Below are 19,418 nucleotides of genomic sequence, written 5' to 3' on the forward strand. Positions count from 1 at the left end.
GCAGTCCCAGTTAGGAACTAGGACAAGAAAATGCTGAAGGATATAGTAATGACTTAATTCATCAAGTGACTACTGACTGTGTCAGGTATTACATATTTAATTTGTAATCTTAAAGATGGTTACAGCGGTTAAAACATTACTTCTGTGAATTTCTATTCCACTCAAAACATATTTCTAATTATTTTTATGAAGAAGACAACATGTGACTTTAACTGGGCTTGTGGAGAAATCCAGAAGTGCAGTTTTACCTGTAGCTACAAAACATCCCTGGCATTTACATTTATAATGAAAAGACAAGCATAACTTACTTTCTCCATAAACAGTGCTACTGCTTCTTGCTGAAGCTGGACCATACGCACTGCACTGAACCTATGAGGGTTATAAGATTAGAGCACAGTTTTGCAGCTTTACAAACCCCACATTCTGTGTGGTTTTTAGAAAATGCCTTGATTTGCCAGGGTGTTCTTTTCATGTTTGCAAGTATCTAAGTGATGCAGTGTTGGTTCCAGTTCTGAAAAGCAAATTTGACTCACATGGACTCTTACTGCCCATTTAAAGGTTAAATACACACACACACTACTGTTCCTGGCACTTGCAAAAAGGTTTTCAGAAGATGATTCCAGCAACGTATTGGTTTCTATGCTGCTTTTTCTGGTTTAGGCTTTTTCTAGCCTAAACCAATCAAATGTTATTAAAAGTGGGGACTTTGTTTATATTTTGGGTGGAGTTTATGATCCTTTTACCAGATACCCACAAAAACCTTGAGTTGAATGAAGAACCTTGCTCGAGATGAACACAGCAAACAAATTCTACAGGAAATAACTTAATTGTACTTTCTTTACACTACACATCTCTGTCTCCGTTGTCATTTAATGGTTTCTCCAAAACACAGTATCTTAACGCAGAAGTTCATCTGCCAGTGCTCCCTTTGGCTCTGGTCTACTGACTGTCTGCTTTCATTTTGGTATTTAAAAGTCAGGATTTGGCCAGTAGAATAGATGTTGTCAGACACTTCTTTCAGGTAACATACAGCAAAGACTTTGTACCCTTGGTATGCATCACACAATTCAATCTCATGCAAAGAAAGAAGGTGAGTTAGCTTAAAAGAACAGGAAATTGTAAAGGACAGAAACTTTCTTATTCAGAACAGAATGGGGAGAGTTAGAATGACCTTCCTGAATGCTTCTCTCTGTGGTAGCAGGAATGGATACAAAGTGCCCATTCACCTGCGCAGAATGGTGTAAGTTAACAGCTTACAGCAGGTTTTATCTATTATTAGAACTGCAGCTAAGTATGATTTAAATCTGAATTTGTTATTACTCTTATACAATACAAATAATTATCACTTACACTTGAAAGCATTAGCATAGTCGTAGCCCTGTAATCTCCATCTCGGCTGTACCAGATTAATTTCCAACTCCTTATCACCTGGAAAGATCTTGGAATCTGAAATGTGGCGAGATACCAGCCCAGCCCAGAGACTACTCCCTACATCTTGATGAAGTGCTGGTACCAGCAGTCCGAAAGGCTCTCCGGGCTACACAAAGGGACATAAATGTCTGGGCACCAGTCTGCAGTTTCTTTGTATCCTCACAGCAGAAATGTTTATTTAGAATGAGGACTATTGAGATGTGGATCAAGGGAAGAGCTGACCTTGAGGAAAGAGCAGCAGGATATATGCCACTAACCAATTTTCTTTTCACCTATTATCATGAATTTCAGCATAACAATACTGAAGCTATTTTTGGGTTCAGCCGTTGTTTCTTGTCTTACTTATCTTTTAGAAATTCCATATGTATATCTGGGTATATCTCCCCGCGGGTATGCATGTTCATAAAGGCCCTACTTTAAAAGATGCAGATCTGTTGCTTTAGTGTTCACCTGAAAATGCTAAGCAGTTTTCTCTTATCTTTCATTTTATAAATACACTGGGTCAGCAGATGAGCAATAAAAATGAAGGTACAGAGGAAGAGAAGAACAAAATTTAATTTTCATCTAAGTGAAAAAAATAGCAGGCGCTGAAAAGTATTGAGTATCAACTCAGCAAAATACAGAAAAAAAATATCCAAATATTCCACAGTGATGTGGAAATACCTTACAGCATGCATCTCCATAGCACAAAGATACATTTTTCAAATTAAAATACCATCAGAAGACAAATCCATATGTTAGATACAGAGCTTACCTGTGTCCAGCCCCCAGCAAACCACTCCACTTTACCAGCACAGGGTCCGTTATCGCAGGGTGTCGTTTCAGAGGGTCTGTTGTTGCCACAGCCTTCCAGAGGCAAACTGCTGATGTGGTTGGTCATACAGACAACTGAACGGGTACGGACCCCGTCACCACATTCTGCAGAACACTAGGGAGCAAAAGACAGAACATGTTCACTAGTCCGTCCTCCAGACTGCACAATGAAATGAGGAGAAGCAACAATCACAAAAAGTAAATGAACTTGTGCCAAGTTGATTATTTTTACTTGTGATTCAGCTGTGGTACCTGCCTTTAAAGTCACAAACGCAAAAACCTGAAGGATTAGGAAAGAAAGGAACCTATTTTTTTATAACTTTTTGTTAGCTTTCTTGCTTTCCTGTCCTTCTTCCAGTCTGTAAATTCATTCAGTTTTCATCTTTTTGTATAGCAGTTAATAGATCTGAGGAGGGGTGATTTCTATAAGCAGCTTTTCAGATAGCAGTCATATTTCAGCCTTGGAATTGTCCTGTGAGTGAGTTTCTTCTCCGACCATTCAAGCTGCCAGCCAGGTGAACTCTTACACCGGTTAGAAGGACGAGGCTAGGAAGGCTCTAGGGCTGTGGCACTGGTAGTAAAATGACTGCACGGCACATCCTGGGACTTCTCCATGTAACGAGTTGACAGAGTATGAGAGTGCAATAAAAAAGAAAAATATACAAATTTTTGACAGGTGGTTTCAAAAGATTCAGGTAAATCCTCAGCAGATAACTGTAACTACCACTAATTATTGCCCAACCTGTTTTAATCGTAAGTTGTTGATTAGTTTCAGCAGAAGAGGTCGCTGCAGAAGTTTATGTAAATTCAATGTTGCTTTCTAGTGATATGGCTTCCCAGTAACTAACATTCAACATTCTCATTTTTTCACTGCTAAATTCTGAAAGTTCTTAATAAATAGTGATATGCAGATTCTTATATCATATGTTCAGAGATATATGGATGTCATCCATAAATCACACAGGATAAATTCCATTTATGCCCTTGCAGTTCGGTCATTCATCCACTTTAGTGGAAGTCTCCGATATTCCACTGCTCTGGGCAGCATCAAACTACTGACATTTAAAAAACAGAAACATGCCAGGGAATAATCAATTCTTCTGTTAAGACTGGTTTTTTGTTGCTTAGTCCTTTCTTAATCTTCCTTTTCTTCCTTTTTCTTTTAAAATGCATTTGGCTTTTAATTAAAATAAAGAAAAACCCATGTGCAGCTCACTGAAAGATGTGTGTGTAATTGAATATAAACAACTATATTACACATGCAAAGAAAACCACAAGTATGCAGTATATGGGGGGGAAAAAGATGCATTTGATTGACATTTCAGATGTTATTTTTAACATACATTGTAATTAGTTATAAGAAACTGTGGCTTACTTCCACAATGAACAGTACATTCCTTGCAAATGAATGTAACTGCACTGGACCATGTTTTTAATTTTTATTGAATAAAAGTGAGAATGATTCAAAGAACTAATAACAAGACATGGAGCTGACCACTAGCTTGATAAGGCTCCCATCAGTAACAATCAGTTCATATCTAGTAATTCAACTGCAGAACAGCAGATGCCAAGATAGCACCACTATTAATAATGGGATTAACTAATACAGTCATTCACCTTCTCAAGAGAGAGACCAGTGACTGAAAGTACAACTGGTTGCAAACTACATGTTACTCACTGTTGCGTGAAACATCTAGTCATGTTATATGCATTCCACAGAGAGTACAGAAAAACATTTTTCCTATCAGCAAATTGGTTCCTCTTACAAGATGTTCAAATGGAAGGGCAAAGCCTTCCTAAAATGGAATCCCTAGAAAACAACAACAGTGATTCAACTTTTTACAACTAATTTTTTTTAACAAACAAACAAACAAAAATTTTGGAAAAACTAGAAATTCAGAATTTAATGAGATGCTTTTGTACTCCACAGGAATAGGAAAAAACCTGCTCATAGTTTGAAATGGCTCCTTCTCCATCTGCAAGATCAAATAATTAAGCTTCTCTTAAATGCTGCCTATTAGTAACATAATGAACCTTTTTTTGTTGGTGGTGCACAACAAAATTTTCCACTTTCACACAGACATGTAAGATATACTTACCTCCCCAGCAAACCAGATTTGATGGCTAAGGAGGTCTTTCCAAAGTAAACTGGCAAAATCTTGAAATACAAGAATGATGTAAATGCTGCTAGTAGTGAGCATTTTCTTGTTTATGGAAACTAAAACTAAACTAAGTCCTTTTCAAACGGTCCACGCCTAGGTAAACTAGCTGTTTAACTGAGCCCCATAAAATGGCTACCTTGCAAACCCACTGTACAGAAATCAGTTTTGTGGCTGTTCATATTTTATCCTCAGCAAATATGTTCAATTACATTATGCATAGAGAACTGTGCATATACTCTGCAAATACTTCTCTTATTTCTAAGTAATTTTCATTTCACAATCTAATTTGCTTTTCTGCTTTGCAAACCAGAGCTGGGAACAAGTTTAGTCCATAAAGTCATCCAGAAAATCTCCATAGTCTTATGTTTTAAATGATTATGCATGAACTAGGCTTGCATATCAAATAACAAAGGAAATACCAAATGGGAAGGTATAGGGTTGTCCCACCCTCTGCTGCAAGACTTTGCTACAGATTAACTACCCTCAAAGGATTTACAAAGCAAACTTAAACCTGAATGTTTCTACGTTAAGTATCTGGTTTTTCATCTTTTTTTCTTCCTTTCAGTAAAAATCTTCCATGTGAAAGCCATGATTTCCAAAGCCCAAGGCGGGGAGGAGGGAGTGTTTGGATAATGAATCCTCTCCCTTTGGTTTTCACAACTGACACACCCACCCCTTTCAATTTGGTGCCATTGATTTGTTGCGTTAATACCTAGCAACTGCCATAACCTAACGTTGTATGACATGAGGAACTTTCACAAGCTACAACTTCTCTGTTCTGGTCCTATTATTAAAGATATTTTGTTTCACTGTCTTGTTTTAATTGGCAGAATTTCCTCAGAAAACTTAGTCTGTGGAACACCCTCCCTAGTTTTAAGGAGCCTGCCATTTCTCCTCTTCCTGAGGTCCTTCCCTCACGAGTTCAGTTTCAGAAGGTTTCCATTCCCATTAAAAACTAAAAATACCGCCCCCTCACCCCCAACCCAGTGCTCTGATAGTTGTCAGAAAACAACTGGAACAGCAGTTCAGGAAAATAAGGCTAGTTCTGCAAACTTGGAAAACTGCAAGTGGGAGCCTGAATTTCTGTCACAGCCACAGGGCTTGGGAGAGCGAAAAAAAGCAATTAACAGCGCCAGTTCCCTTCCACTAACATGCCAGACCGACCCGTTACCCTCAGCTGGGACAAGAGACCACAAGAAAGAGGCAGCTGAAAATCCACCAGAATTCGAGAGTCCTTTCACCCAGGTCTCAGCATCATCACTAGCCTTAATTAAATCGCTAAACAAACACCAACTGAGTTCCAGTAAAACGTCCCCATTTGTGCAGGACTTCTGTCTACTGCACTTCAACCTTCATCAGCTTAACTACTGCCCACAAGATAATAATGAAGTTTTTTTTATATATCATCCTCCTGATGTTTCACTACTGTGAAAAATAAAAATTAAGACCTATGTTTGAAATGCGTTTATGAAACTCCTTAGCATTATTCCACCTACGCTGAGAAAATCCCTGTCAGAAGGGATTTTAGAAGGATTATGTAACTGTTGTTTTCCCCATAACAAAACTAAGACTTGTATTCCAGAAGCTCACTTCTGCCACAGTTCCAAAACTGGGGGCAATTTTTCAAAGGACATAAAACTGTTGAGAACAGCCTTAATCTCTTAAAAAAAAAAAAAGAAAGGGTGGGTGGGTGGGTGGGTGCGCTAGTCAGAAATATCCTTACGTATTGCCAAAACACTTTCTGATCACTGCATTTACATCATTTCCCTTTAGAGTGCACCTTTACGGTAGGTGCTGGATCAAAGTCAAACCATCCCTCCATCCCTGTTCTCAGTCTGGCAGACCCACCGTATCCTTCCAAGGTAACAAAAGGTTTGAAGTACGGTCTTAGAATTTTTGGACACTTCAGCTGGATGATGATTCCTTCAATGTACACAGTTACCTTCTTCATACATAGCTGGTAGCACGGTTGGTACTCGTGTATGACCGGCCTCACCTGGGGCCTCCAGCCACACTCCAGCCCGTGCCCCAGCGTGCCGATCTAACCTCAGCCCTGGTCCACCAGCCCCTACCTGAGCTTCAGCGAGGGACGTGCAGTCCCCAGCCACAGCCTGGGCACAGGCCTCATCCATCCCTGACCCTTGGACCTCTGAGGGTGACCTTGACCCTGCCTCATTACCACAGACCTGTCCCAGGGTCACTGGGCTGTGTCCTACCCTGGTTACTGGACCTGAGCTGTAGGCTGATTTCCCAGCTTGACTTTGGACCTGCCTCATTGCCATAACCTGGACGATAATTTGGACTCCCGTTTGCCCCTGCCTGCAAGCTCTGAGCCTGCCCTGCTGACCCCACCGGGACACTGCGGGCCCTAGCGCTCCCTGCCACGCAGACTTTTATATGCTGATTTTTATCTAAAGCAGCTGAATTGTGGCAAAGAGAGATCAGCTCTAGAAAAGAAAACAGAATCTCTGTAGGTCCTGGCCACCCTTCTAGCAATGTCTCCTTCAAAACTCTCCTGGCCATATGTTTCATTGCAAATCATGAGGTCAGTTACATATTTATACATAAAGAATGCAAAACTTCTCCTTCCATATGATTCCCATGTGAAATCAACAGAGAGGGTATTTTATCTTGTTTTCATTTTATACTGAAAACAAATGAACAGCGATAATAAAAAATAACGAAACACCTGTACAAGCTCAATGGTGGTCTCTTTTCCTTTGTGTTTTTTTTTCAGAATCGAGGAGATTTTACATGAGCTATCCAAATTTAAATAAACCCCAGTAAAATAAGAGCATGAGCTACAATATTCATTGGTGACTCCACATCTGACTGGTTAATAAACTTGCTTGTACCTGTTAGGTAATGCTTGGGGATTATGGGGAATAAAGCGCTGATTTTTATGAAGCACAACACAGTTCTCTAATGGAAGATATTACAGAAGCATTGCTGTTACTCCTTTTAATGAAGAGTGAAATCCAGAGCATGCATTTGATCTGTTTTGATTTTGTTCTCTGATGTGCAGCATTTTTCTTTCTTCCCAAGATTTTATTTTGGCCTCAGAATCTCATTAACATCTAAAATTGTTTGTATTTTGGCTTCTTTTCTAAGTATGCTCTAAACATAAAATGAGTAACAAATGAGCAGAGGAGATGGCAATGAGGAATGGACAAAAATGCAAGAGGGAAATGCTCCAGTTAGCTGGAAGGAAACACTGGTGAGTGTCCCATTGCTGTAAATCAGGAGAATGCAGTTTTCCGCTTCTGACCCCTAGGAGAAGTAAACTTTCCAGCAATTAGAGCTGTCAAAGAATCAGTCATGTGAAATGTTTGCAAGAATCTCATCTGCTCCCATCATTCCAATTTTGTTGCTAAGTTCAGCAAGGTTCACCAGCTTTACTCTACTGATTAATGGATGCAGTTTGGTGGAACGCTGCTGTTGTAACGCAGTAGGACATCTTAACAGAATTATGATCCAGGAAGCCATTTTATAGAAACGCACGTAAAAATATCACAAAAGTTTGTCCAGCTTCTCTATAGTCAAAAGGGCTTAAAGATCATGTAGAAGACAAAGCCATGAAACTTAATTGTCTTCTTTGTACTCAAGGTAGAGGAATAAATGTAAGGACAGGCACACAGAGTAAGAGAAGTCTCATTTTGCTGCTAGAGACACCTAACCTGTGATCTTTCCTCTTGAAACAAGTAGAAATTTCTGTTTCTCTCAAGACTGAGCCCAGGGGATATCAAAGTATGGTGTTTAGATCTGCTGCAAAGACAAATAACAGAGCATGAATTTCTCAGAAGATAAGGGTTTGGTTCTCCAGGATGAACTTTCCTTCCCTCCCTCCCACGCTCCACCAGTGTGCACATGGCAGCCGCACAACTCCTAAGCTGTGCAGGTAGCAGTGTGTGTGTCACATACTGACACCTGTTTATAGAAACAACTCAAAACGAGAACTGAATTGTTTTAGGAACATGGAGGGGGGTTAATTACTTAGGATTAATTATATGTATATGAAACTGAATCCAAGAAGGTCAATGCAGTGAGGGGGAACAGGTGGGCCATGAAATACATAAATTCATGTTGTGGGAAAACAAGACAGGAGAACATGGTGAGAAGGCAGCCAAGTGTTATTTACGGAGTAAAGCTACTTACAGCCCACGCTGGGAAGGAGAAACAACTCCTAACACACAATTCCTGTATGTACTCTGCAGGTTTTTAAGTGCACATATGTTGTATTGCAGAAATCACATTTAGGGAAATGTAATGATATAATCTTCCAATTCAGAACCACAGAAACTATTAATGAAAATGAAGGCAACCAGCATGATTTTGCATCAGTTAAAACTTTGCAAGGTTTCAGTAAAACAAGAAACCCCAAAATCTTTCTACCAACCCTAGATTAGATCCTGTCCTTTTCTTAAAACTCAGATGTGACTATTCATCTCTTTCTCTCCCTGTGTTGAAGAATACCCTTGTCAAATTCTGCACAAATATATACCACAGCTATCAAATCCTGAAATTTGACATCTGTTGGCAGCAAAGACAACTGTAATTTTTATGTTACTGTGCTTTTTCTTGATGTTTTGCTAATTAATCAAGGCTATACTGTAATGTCCCATGCATCACATAAATCCAGACATGGAAGTTTGATATATCCCTTGGTGAAAGAGAAAGTATGTGCCTAACCGATCTCTGACAGGCCTCTGGAAATCTCAACTTGCTGCATGTGCAACAGTACACATGAAGTGTTTGCAAAGTGGGTTCAGAAAAGCACAAGCCAGGCCTTCTCTTATGGCTGTAACCAAGTTTGAACTCAACCATTTCAAAGTTCCAAGGTTCTCAAAAGTTATGATAAGTTCTTTTACCTCTTATTTCTAGCCACGGCTGAAATGTCAAAATACAATGGGAAAGACTGTTCTGTGGTATTTCCAGCTGGGACTTGCAGTAGGCATGTAATAAATCTCACAAAGAAGGTCTGTTCTTGTGAGATTTCCACCACAGTTTTGCAGACTCAAAAGGTTTGAACAACCTTTCTTTAAACATTTGAACTTTTGCCTGCTTATCTGAACCATTTGTGGCTGCCCATCGCTGATCTATGCTTATTGCTGAAGTCTGGCCTGGCTTAGAGCACTTTTTAAAGAATTGTTTTGAGAAATTACAGATGCGAAGTCCATACACCTGGGAACGGTCATTTCCATTCCATGACCGAATTCTCCTCTTGTCTTTCAATAGAAACACACTCATCTACAAAGAAAGAGAGACTTCTGATCCTGAAAAAGAGCCCTTGAAAGGCGCAGTAAGGAAGGTAATGGCCAAAGGCCTGACTTTGCAAAATTGACTACTCCTATATTCCACTGACTTCCACTGGGATCACTGCACTAAACTTCTCTGAACATCCCAGTTGTAAGGTATGTGTGAATCTTAGAAGATTCTGCACATCCTAGCTCATATCTACTTTTTTCCTGAAGTAAGCTGTTCCTTCCATTCTCTTCGTGAATCAAACTCCAAACCCACTGCTGGCAGACATGATGGTGAATAATGCCAACTACAGTAGCAAGCATTTGGAAGAAATTAATTTGTACACTTATATAAGCTGAGAAGGTAACAAAATCCATTCTTTACTCTCTGACCCTAAAACGTTTGTGGTAAGAAAAAACTCCAACATTTTCCACATTACCTGCTTCACTTCTCTGTCTCATTTAGTACGTATAAATAAGCATTCATTCCACAGTCATAACCTTCAGCGTCAAAACCTACTTTAATTCTGCAGAAGACAAAATATCAGCATAGAATGATGAAGAAAACATTGACGCTAGAGTCTTCACCGGAATGTGTGGGCTTTATGTGGTGGAGCTGCACTAGCTGATAGTAGCTGGGCCAGCTTTTTCAAGAATAAGATCTTTGTGGCTAGAAAGCATTTTTCTCTCTTACTTGTAAAATATCCCTGTACAGCTCTACAAGCTAAAAAAAACCCAACACATAATAAAAGGCAGCGACATTTCCCCTTCAGCAAAATCTTTGCCATTTGCACTAATACCTAAACCTTACCTGGTAACTTTTTGTCCATGCTATGCAAGAGCACACACTGAGTGAATAATAACCGGAAAAACCCCCTTTTTTGTCTTTGTAAAATCTATTTGACTTGTCTAAAGGCTGAAAATTTTGAAGACCTTTAGTTGTAGCAAGAATCTGATCAGTCTTTTTAAAATTATGTGATATACCAGGTACCTGTTCTACTTGCGAAGTTCCTCCTCTGCATCTAAAATGTGGAAAATCTTCTGAGTGACCAAACTAGTGCATAACCTATGAGCCAGACATGACTAGCTTTCAGCAATACTGCCACAAAATGATCCAAATAATGAATCCATAAAGGTATGAATGTAATCTTACAGTTTCCATGATAAATTTATTATTTGCCTGCCAAAACAACCAGTCAAAGGAAAGGGAGATAGAATCAGGATTTTTACAGACTGAAGAAGCTCAACTTGTCTACAGATGAAATTGATATGCAAGCATACACAACAGGGACCGAAATACCAGGCTTGCCTTAGCCTGTGTGTGTAAGCCTCTTCAGGAAAGCATACTGTCCTCGTTTTGCCTGGGATGGAGTTAAGTTTTTTCTTGGTGGCTAGTGCAGTGCTGTTGTGAATATGGTGTGGGAACAGTGTGGTCAGGGAGTTTTTGGTTTCTCAGGCCTTGCCGGGGAGGGCTGGAGCGGCACAGGAAATTAGGAGGGGACACAGCCAGCACAGCTGACCTGAACTGGACAAAAAGGTTTTCCATACCATGGGGCATCATGCTTGGTACATACACCTGGGGGGCTGGCCAGGGCTGCCGATCGCTGCTTGGGGACTGGCTGGGCATCGGTCACTGGGTGGTGAGCAGCTGTACTGTGCATGTTTTCTTTTCTCCCTTTCCTTTGGATTTCAGTTCTCTCCCCTTCTCCTTCATCATCATCATTGTCATTGTTATTATTGCCATCATCATCTCAGTTGTTAAACTTTCCTTATCTCAACCCTTGAGCTTTGCATTCCCTTCTGATTCTCCTCTTCACCTCCCTGGGTGAGGGGGGGTGTGAGTGAGCGGCTGTGTGGCACTTAATTACCATCTGTGGTTAAACCACAACACATAAATATCACTGCTGAACAACAACTCTGAACCCAATCACAAAACAAGGTAAATCACCACTGTTTTTTTTGCCTTCATGTGGAGAATCTGACTCATTGGAATAAAAAATACATCCATGTTTACAAAGTACAAAAGCCTGAATCAACCTTGCCTAAGCTTACAAAGCTGTTCCTCTCTTCACAGCTAAAGGATAACTGTTTTACGGCTTGAACTTAAACCCAGACATCAGGCCTCAAACCTCCATCTCTTAAAAAAACAGTAGGGAAACTTGTAGAGTTTGAATCTTGAGACTCAGGGCTAAACAAGGCAGAATAATAAATCTCAGCACACTCAATATTTTGGAAAGTTCAGACACAGAGCCAATTCTAAATCCAGATGCTTGGCCATGTACCCACATGCTTGCCCTTTCTATGCATTCTTATATCTAACACAAACTTGAGTTGCCCTTGGGATCATTAATTTTTTGTTTGCTTTTGCTTGTTTAACAGATCAAGGATAAACAAGGAAAATAAGATCACTCCTTTTATGGCTGTACAGATGTATATTTTTGAATCCTGGAGTACCTAAGTTGTTTTAGAAGCTCTGGCAGCACAAAGATAATGGGAAGCCTTACCCTGTCACTCCACTCTGTAAGGAACCAGCTCTTTGCACAGGGACCCATGTCGCAGTTCTCAATATCATTTGGCCGCAGCTTCATGTTACATTCCTCATCATCAACAATGTCTCCGAGGTTGCTGACACATTTCACATCTCGGGTCCTCTGCCCCACTCCACAGGGCACTGAGCACTGTAACAAAAGGGAGGTTGTATCAGGGTTCTATGCAAGAACTGCAGTGGTTAGTCAGGGAGCTGGGAATGTACAGCTCATTCATTCCTGCCGAGACGTCCACAGAAGCTACAGAACTATTTGCGATTGTTAGGAATAGGGAGTAAAAACACAGTAGCAGTTTTAATCATATGCTCAGTCTGTAGTGTTCTACAGTACACTATGCAGATACATTTGGATACATACTCTGCATAATTTTGATCTTGACCTATAAGCAGACATGAAGCAAGAGAAATGCAAAAAACCAAAACTTCTGAGTCCATCTTGCAAGTAAAGGCTGCCCCTTCTGCTCTCGCTTCTTCAGCCTCTGAGGACTCTGACAACTGCTGCTACCTCTGCCTCATTATGTGAAGCATCCACATCATGAAGCAAGATGGGAACACAACTTTCTGCTGCATATGCATGAAATGTTTTGATGAGTCCTGTAAATACTCCAGAATGAAAGGGAGGAATCTTTGGGAATTTGAAGACTAAAGACTGCGGTACCTGCATACAAGGGTTCCTAGCAAGGCTTCCAAAGGCAGCCTCATTGGTTCTTCCTTGCTTTCTAATGCTGAATCATGTCTACTGTATTTACATGTCAAAGTTACTTACCATGTAAAATAGATTTCCCACAGTAAGATACCTCACAAACTTCATCTTCAGACTGCAGCTGTTTCTTCAACTGTTCACTCTACAACACTGGCAAAATGCCAGACTAGATGCGTGAGGTCATTAAATAGCAAAATCCTAATAAAAATTATTATAACATTCCTTATGTCATTTGTCCAGTTACTCTCGAAGTCATCTGCTGACTCCATATTAAAAATTACTTCAATGCCATTTTTTCTAATCAGTTAGATCAAAGTTTTTGACATTTGTATGTCAGAAAAAATGGTAAGCACACAAGAAAATCTTAAACTTACTTTTAAGATCACAGCCCCGTCTCCAAAGTGACAACCTAACTGTACTTCAGTAAGCACAAACACAAACAAATGTTATACCGACATCAGTCTGCAAACTCAATTGCTCCTTTCTTTATAATGCATCTTCCTCATGCCAAGAACTTCAATTTTACTTCCAAGAGCAAATTAATCACAAAATTTTATTGCAGTTGTTACACTTATATTCAACCAGCTACAATTTCTAAAGCATTTGTTTGGCTTGATTCACTGTATGCAGTAAACCTCTAAAGGGTCTGTACACTGAAATACTTCTCAAAATGCAACAAAACACCACACAAAAACAGCTCCCCTTTCTCATCATCAACACAATAAAAAACCCAAAACTTTACCTTTAATATCTGTTTTACTATCCTTTAACACCAGATGGAATTTAATTCATCATGAATAATGAATTAATGTGCCCACATATTTTTACACTCATCTATCTAGGTATTTCTAGTTTTTTTTTTTAAATCGGGAATATATGAACATATGACAGATACTTCATGAATGGGCATGAATGCCACTATCAGCCTCAAATATGCCGCAGCTGAGGGAGTTAACCCACATTAACCTTCAAACCATGCGGGAAGACCCACTAGAAAGCCACAAACAGCCTGCTGCACAACACTTTAGCCTGCTGTGTCTGTGTGGATGGACGGCTGTGCTGCTGCTGCCAGTGCAGCTAGCCCATGCGTGCCGGGAAACACATTCCAGCATGGGCTGGGGGCGTTACGAGTAAGGAAGCACTTCAGCAGAAAGGAGAAAGAAGGTTTAGGTTCAGGGTTTAAGCTGGAACTTCTCATAGTCTATCCACCCACATAATTCAGCAACTCTAATTGGGTTTTTTTTGTTGTTTTGTTTTGTTTTGTGGCTAACTGAAAGATTTGTTTATCACTGCACCTAATACACCAGGATACTGTCTCTTTCACACAACGGCCATGAAAATACCTAGGATGGTTGTCAGGTTGGCCAAACCTTTTGTAAGCAACACAGAAAAATTAAAGCCTGGAACTGGACATCCACATTTATCTGAAAGTCTTGGCATAGCCTCAAACCAACTACAGTAACAACAACTACTGACCCTACCCATAATACATCCATAAGGTAAAATAACTCCTGGAACTAAATTCTACATGCTATGAGAAAGAGCAGGAGGTTTGTCACCACAGGCAAACCTATCAAGGCTCCCCCAACTCTACTTCACAAAACATTTAAAAATACATTGCTCAGAAAACTTGCGTACTTCTGTACACACACAGCTGTGTGTTTTGTACTATTCAATTGCTCATTTTCAGCTTCTTTCTGGTTATGAACAGTAAAGTTTAATGGTCATAATCCAGCAGGGTTTTCTTGAACTAAGATTCACCTACTTCCAAGGCTTTTCACGTTTCACTTCCCCGCTTTAAACAAAAACAAATTTAATGTTTGATCAGTGATACCTGGAAGAAAATTCTTACTCTTTTCTGAGGTGTTATGCCCCAAATTAATGACTCATACTTACTGAAGTCCACTCTGTCCTAATCTGCCATTCACTGCAGATCTTCAGCTGGCAAGTGCTGGTTGTCTCCGGCTTCTCCAGGTGCTGGCAGCGGTACTGCTGAACTGTCAAGGTGCGATTGGCATACATTTGCCGACATAGGATCTGTCGGTGCTGCATACCAAGGCCACATGTTTTGCTGCATTCAGACCACTCCCCTATATCCCAGCTAAAGAAAAAATCAAGAAGATGTATTTCTTCAGTAAAGATTTCTCTATACTAATCTTAACAGAACTTGAATGATGTGATCCTCATGCTGATATAGAATCTGATAAAATAACCCGTAAGACTCTATATGCATACCGATATTCCATGAAGATGTTTTATACTTGCACCCAATCTACCCATAGTGGTTGATAATAGTAAGTATGCATACAGATTGCACAATCCCTGGTTTCAAGACATACTAACAAACGTTACTTAACCCAGTAATTGCTGTTTGGTTTTCTTTTAAAGAATCTATCTATAATATGTATTACTGATCTAATGATACTTCTAAAAAATTTAAGGTGTGTTGCATAAATTTTTTTTGCAGCAAAGGCTCTAAAAAGGACAGTATCGAAAAATCCCTAACGCATTCAGGCATTCATACATACTACTGAAATAGCAAATAATAAGCAATGAATGAATACATTTAATTTTAGAGATGAAAAGATTCCCTAGATATATATTCTCATTCCAAGATTTCACTGTATTTATTTAATCACTTTTGTTTAAACATGTAATTTTCCCTTTCAGTTTTCATTTCAAGCATGAAGACATACAGAAATAAGGGAAGTGTCTGAAACGTTCACACATTTGATTTCAGAACCCTTGCAGAAAGCAAGCAAAATCTCTGTAATCTTTGTAATAAATATTTACATATCTTTGTTTATATTCTTGATATTATCCTGTGTAAACAGATGATGTTGAATTAGAATGAGTCATTACAAAGAAAAAGGTGAGAAAAATGCTTGGTGAGAGAAGAATCTCCAAGAAAACATCTTCAGAAGTTCCCGAGTATCTACTGTGCACTAGGAAATGGCTTGTCAGGCACCTCTAACACTATAGCAGCACTCAGACCATTAGAAACTTCTGTGGGATAAGGAGTGGCCACTGGCTGCTCAGAAGGGAACTGAAGAATGTAACCACAAGAGAGATGGAAAATACAGCTTTCTGCTGAAATAAAGCTGCTACGATGGCAACTGGGTTTAACCATTTTCTTTTCTTGGTATACACCCTGGATGAACTGACTTTTTAAAGTTTTTCTTGTTGACATTTTAAAATAAGTTGCTTAGCCAATTGTAAGTCACAGCCTCCTGATGGCGAGTGTCTTTTCCAAAGGAAATCACATCTTGTGTGCTGGCAGTATTAGTGTGCTGGAAACAAGGACTACCGCTCCAGAACCCTGTCTTCAAGCTGAAGAACTACTGAATTGAAGGAAAGACATGTGATGCTCCCCAGGGGGTGGCTGTGAGCACTGTCAGCCTAACCTTATCTTTAAATATGATACCGTGGAAGCAACATGTGGGCACTACAGCACACTGATCCAGTATGGAGCAATATAACCTACAGAGCCTCTTCTTTAGGCAGGTATATGCGAGGCCCGTCACTTGAAAAAAAACCTACCCATATCAAGAACGTGTATAGTGTTGCATACCTGAACAACCACAGCAACTTTGAGAAATTATTAAGCTCATGTTGCCAACTTCGCTTTTGTCTTCTCTGAATGCTATTGCTCCCTGTGAAGGGGAAGAAGGCCACCAACGACTACAGAAAAAATATGCAGTACACTTTATGAAACAAGTGCATAGTACTTAGAAGTTCAGACTAGTTTCCTACTTAGAATAGCCTCTTTCACATGCAAAACCTCAATGACATTGGCTTGTTTCACTTGAGGTAAATTGTAGTGTCTTACAAAGCTGGACATGGGAAGAGGTTGCAGGCCTCCTCTTCTGGAATGGGCTTGGTGCTGCTGTCACAGTAACTCTCAGATACCTCCTCATGAGTGATTCTGTTGACGCAGTGGAAAACTGGGTACTGTGACCCTGAAATGAAGAAGAAAATTAGGTGATGTGTTGCAAAAGACTCCAGAGTCATAACAGTAGCATCCAACACTGACACAGAAAGGAAAAGAGTAACTTAACAACAGGACATACAGACTAAGATTTTATCCAAAATTTCCAAATGTAAGAGCCAAATGCTAGACTATTTAATTGCAGTATTAAGGGAAGCCTTTAGTATACAGAAAGTACAGCATGGCATTGCAGGAAAGGTTGAGAAAATATGCTCCTTGGTCTACATGAGGCCTTTATAGTGCAGAGAGTACAAACATTAAGTATTCAGGCAGTTTAAAAAAATGAAGCCAAAACATAGGTTGAAAGGAGGAAAAATTTAGCAGTAATTCTGTTGTGCTTCTGGAAAGAGACTGAGCCTCCTTACTTTAGAGTTGCGTTTAGTGAACACATGAGAACATTATCCACTTTGCCTGGTTTTCAAAAGAATTCATAAGATACTGGTTACAGGTTAAGCACTACTGTAGACTACAAACTCACTAAACATTACTCTTCTCCACATTTAATACTTGGCCTTTAAATAATTTTCATGCTAGAGCATAAAGACAGAAATCTACTTCTATTACCAGTGCACACTAACTATCAAAATTATGACAAAGAGCAAGGTGCTAACATGTCTACTGGTATTTGGTAAGTGAAAAGTTGTAGCACATTAACATGTTTCCTGACACAGGTGGTTGAGGAGCCAGGAAAGGTGCTCTGCTAGACCTGATACATAAAAACATAGAAATCAGGGGTGTGAAAATCGGGGACAGTTTTGGCTGCAGTGACCATGAGATGGTAGATTTCACGATTCTAAGAGGAGGGAGCAGGGCAAAAAGCAGGACCACAAGCCTGAATATCAAAAAAGAGCAGACCCAAATCTCCTCATGGATCTGCTTGGAAGAATCCCATGGGATAAAGCCCTAGAGAGAAGTGGGGTCCAGAAGAGTTGGTTGATATTCAGAGACCACCTCCTCCAAGCTCAAGAAAGGTCCATCTCGACAAAGAGGAAATCAAGCAAAGGTGGCAGGAGACCTGCATGGATAAGCAAAGAGCTCCTAACTCAACTCAGACACAAAAAGGAAGAACAAGAGGTGTAAGCAGAGGCAGGCGGTCCTGGAGGAGTCCAGAGATGCTGTCTGATTGTGCAGGGATGGGGTTACAAAAGGCAAGGCCCATCTGGAGTTGAATCTGGCAAGGGATGTGAAAGGCAACTCTACAAGCACATAAACAGCAAAAGGAAGACTAGGAAACATTTCCTTTTTAGTTCTTTCTAAAAAGTAGTACAAAAGCCTGCTGATTCTCTCTGCATGTTTACACCACGTACAGTGGCAGCAACCCCTCCTGGTCACTGCGGTACAGCAATGGCACCAAACACCTCTGGTAACAGGAGCCATTTGGTTACAAGAGAAATAGGGCTCAGGCAAAGAGAAGTGGTCACAGTACAGCCCACAGCTGCCAGCTGCGCCGCCTGAAGACAGACCCACTGACTTAAAAATTGGGTGATTCTAGTTATTTAGGCTATCCTACAGCAAGTGCATTACTGCAAATGACTAATTATTTATTGGTTTATTAGTGCAGATATTCAGGATTACACAGCAAAAGAAACCATGAACAGGAAAATTAACTCCGAACTGAAACAGAAACATTTTGCTTAGGTTATGCCTGACTTTCTTCAACAGAATGAAATAAGGACAAGTGGAACACTATTCAACCAGACAAGCAGATACACAGTTCATGCTTCACTGTACAAACTTTTCGTGGAATGCTTTCCTACTCAGATTTCATGTTTGTCATTTTGCATTTGAAATGTGTGGATGATGTGTGATTGTTCTGGATAAAGCTGTATTTGAAAAGTAAAACTATACTGACTGACCTTGATATCAACAATATACTTCAGAATTTGGGAAAATATAGTGTACAACCTGGAGACAGAGCCTGGAAATCGGAGGAAAAAAATCAGCAGTTCGCACTTTTTAATCTCCTTGCATAAAGTAACAAAGATACTGCCAAGACTGATAACCAATTACACATCCCAAGTAATTTCCAAGATGCAGGTAAGAGTTCTAAGGCACTGGCCATGCTCCGGGAAGATGAGGGAAGGTGGTACTCCTGTAAGATCTTTCAGACCAAATCTGGATGAAGTTCCTGTGGCTCCAGGACTGGAGGAATTTGCACTGTACCAGCCCTTTTCTCTCTGGACTTCACTTCCCTGCCAAGATGTGGCAGCAGTTCCCACACTGTCCAAGTTCTAGGAGATCTGTTTGCTTAGTCATTTTAAATGGAAATCTGGGACAAGAGTTGGCAGTTCTCATGGGAAGCATTTTCTTTTTTTAAAAAAAAATGATAATAGTCTTTTTTATTTTTCCAAGCCAAGTTTTACTGAAAAGTGCTTTGAAATCTCACAGCTTTTTATCACAACAATTACTTTATCCCCCCTTTTCCCTTAGGTGGCACAAAAGTAATTTTTCTTTCTTTCTTCTTCCAACTTAAAATTTCCTAACGTTATTTAGCATTGATGGGTTCATTGGGGCAGGGGGGAGGAGGAAAAAAAAG

General features: G+C 39.9%; 1 protein-coding gene across 1 annotated transcript in view; it reads right to left on the minus strand.

The window, feature by feature from the left end:
• Window positions 1-19,418, minus strand: part of THSD4 (thrombospondin type 1 domain containing 4) — a 319,739-nt gene that overhangs the window by 11,100 nt on the left and 289,221 nt on the right. The window contains exons 12-15 of the mRNA XM_037395653.1: window positions 16,724-16,853; window positions 14,791-14,995; window positions 12,151-12,324; window positions 2,186-2,359 (exon numbers count right to left, since the gene is read on the minus strand). Of these exons, the coding sequence (XP_037251550.1) occupies window positions 2,186-2,359; window positions 12,151-12,324; window positions 14,791-14,995; window positions 16,724-16,853 (683 nt within the window). The remainder of the gene's footprint in view (window positions 1-2,185; window positions 2,360-12,150; window positions 12,325-14,790; window positions 14,996-16,723; window positions 16,854-19,418) is intronic.

This window comes from Falco rusticolus, chromosome 7 (assembly GCF_015220075.1).
Source record: "Falco rusticolus isolate bFalRus1 chromosome 7, bFalRus1.pri, whole genome shotgun sequence".
Lineage (NCBI taxonomy): Eukaryota > Metazoa > Chordata > Aves > Falconiformes > Falconidae > Falco > Falco rusticolus.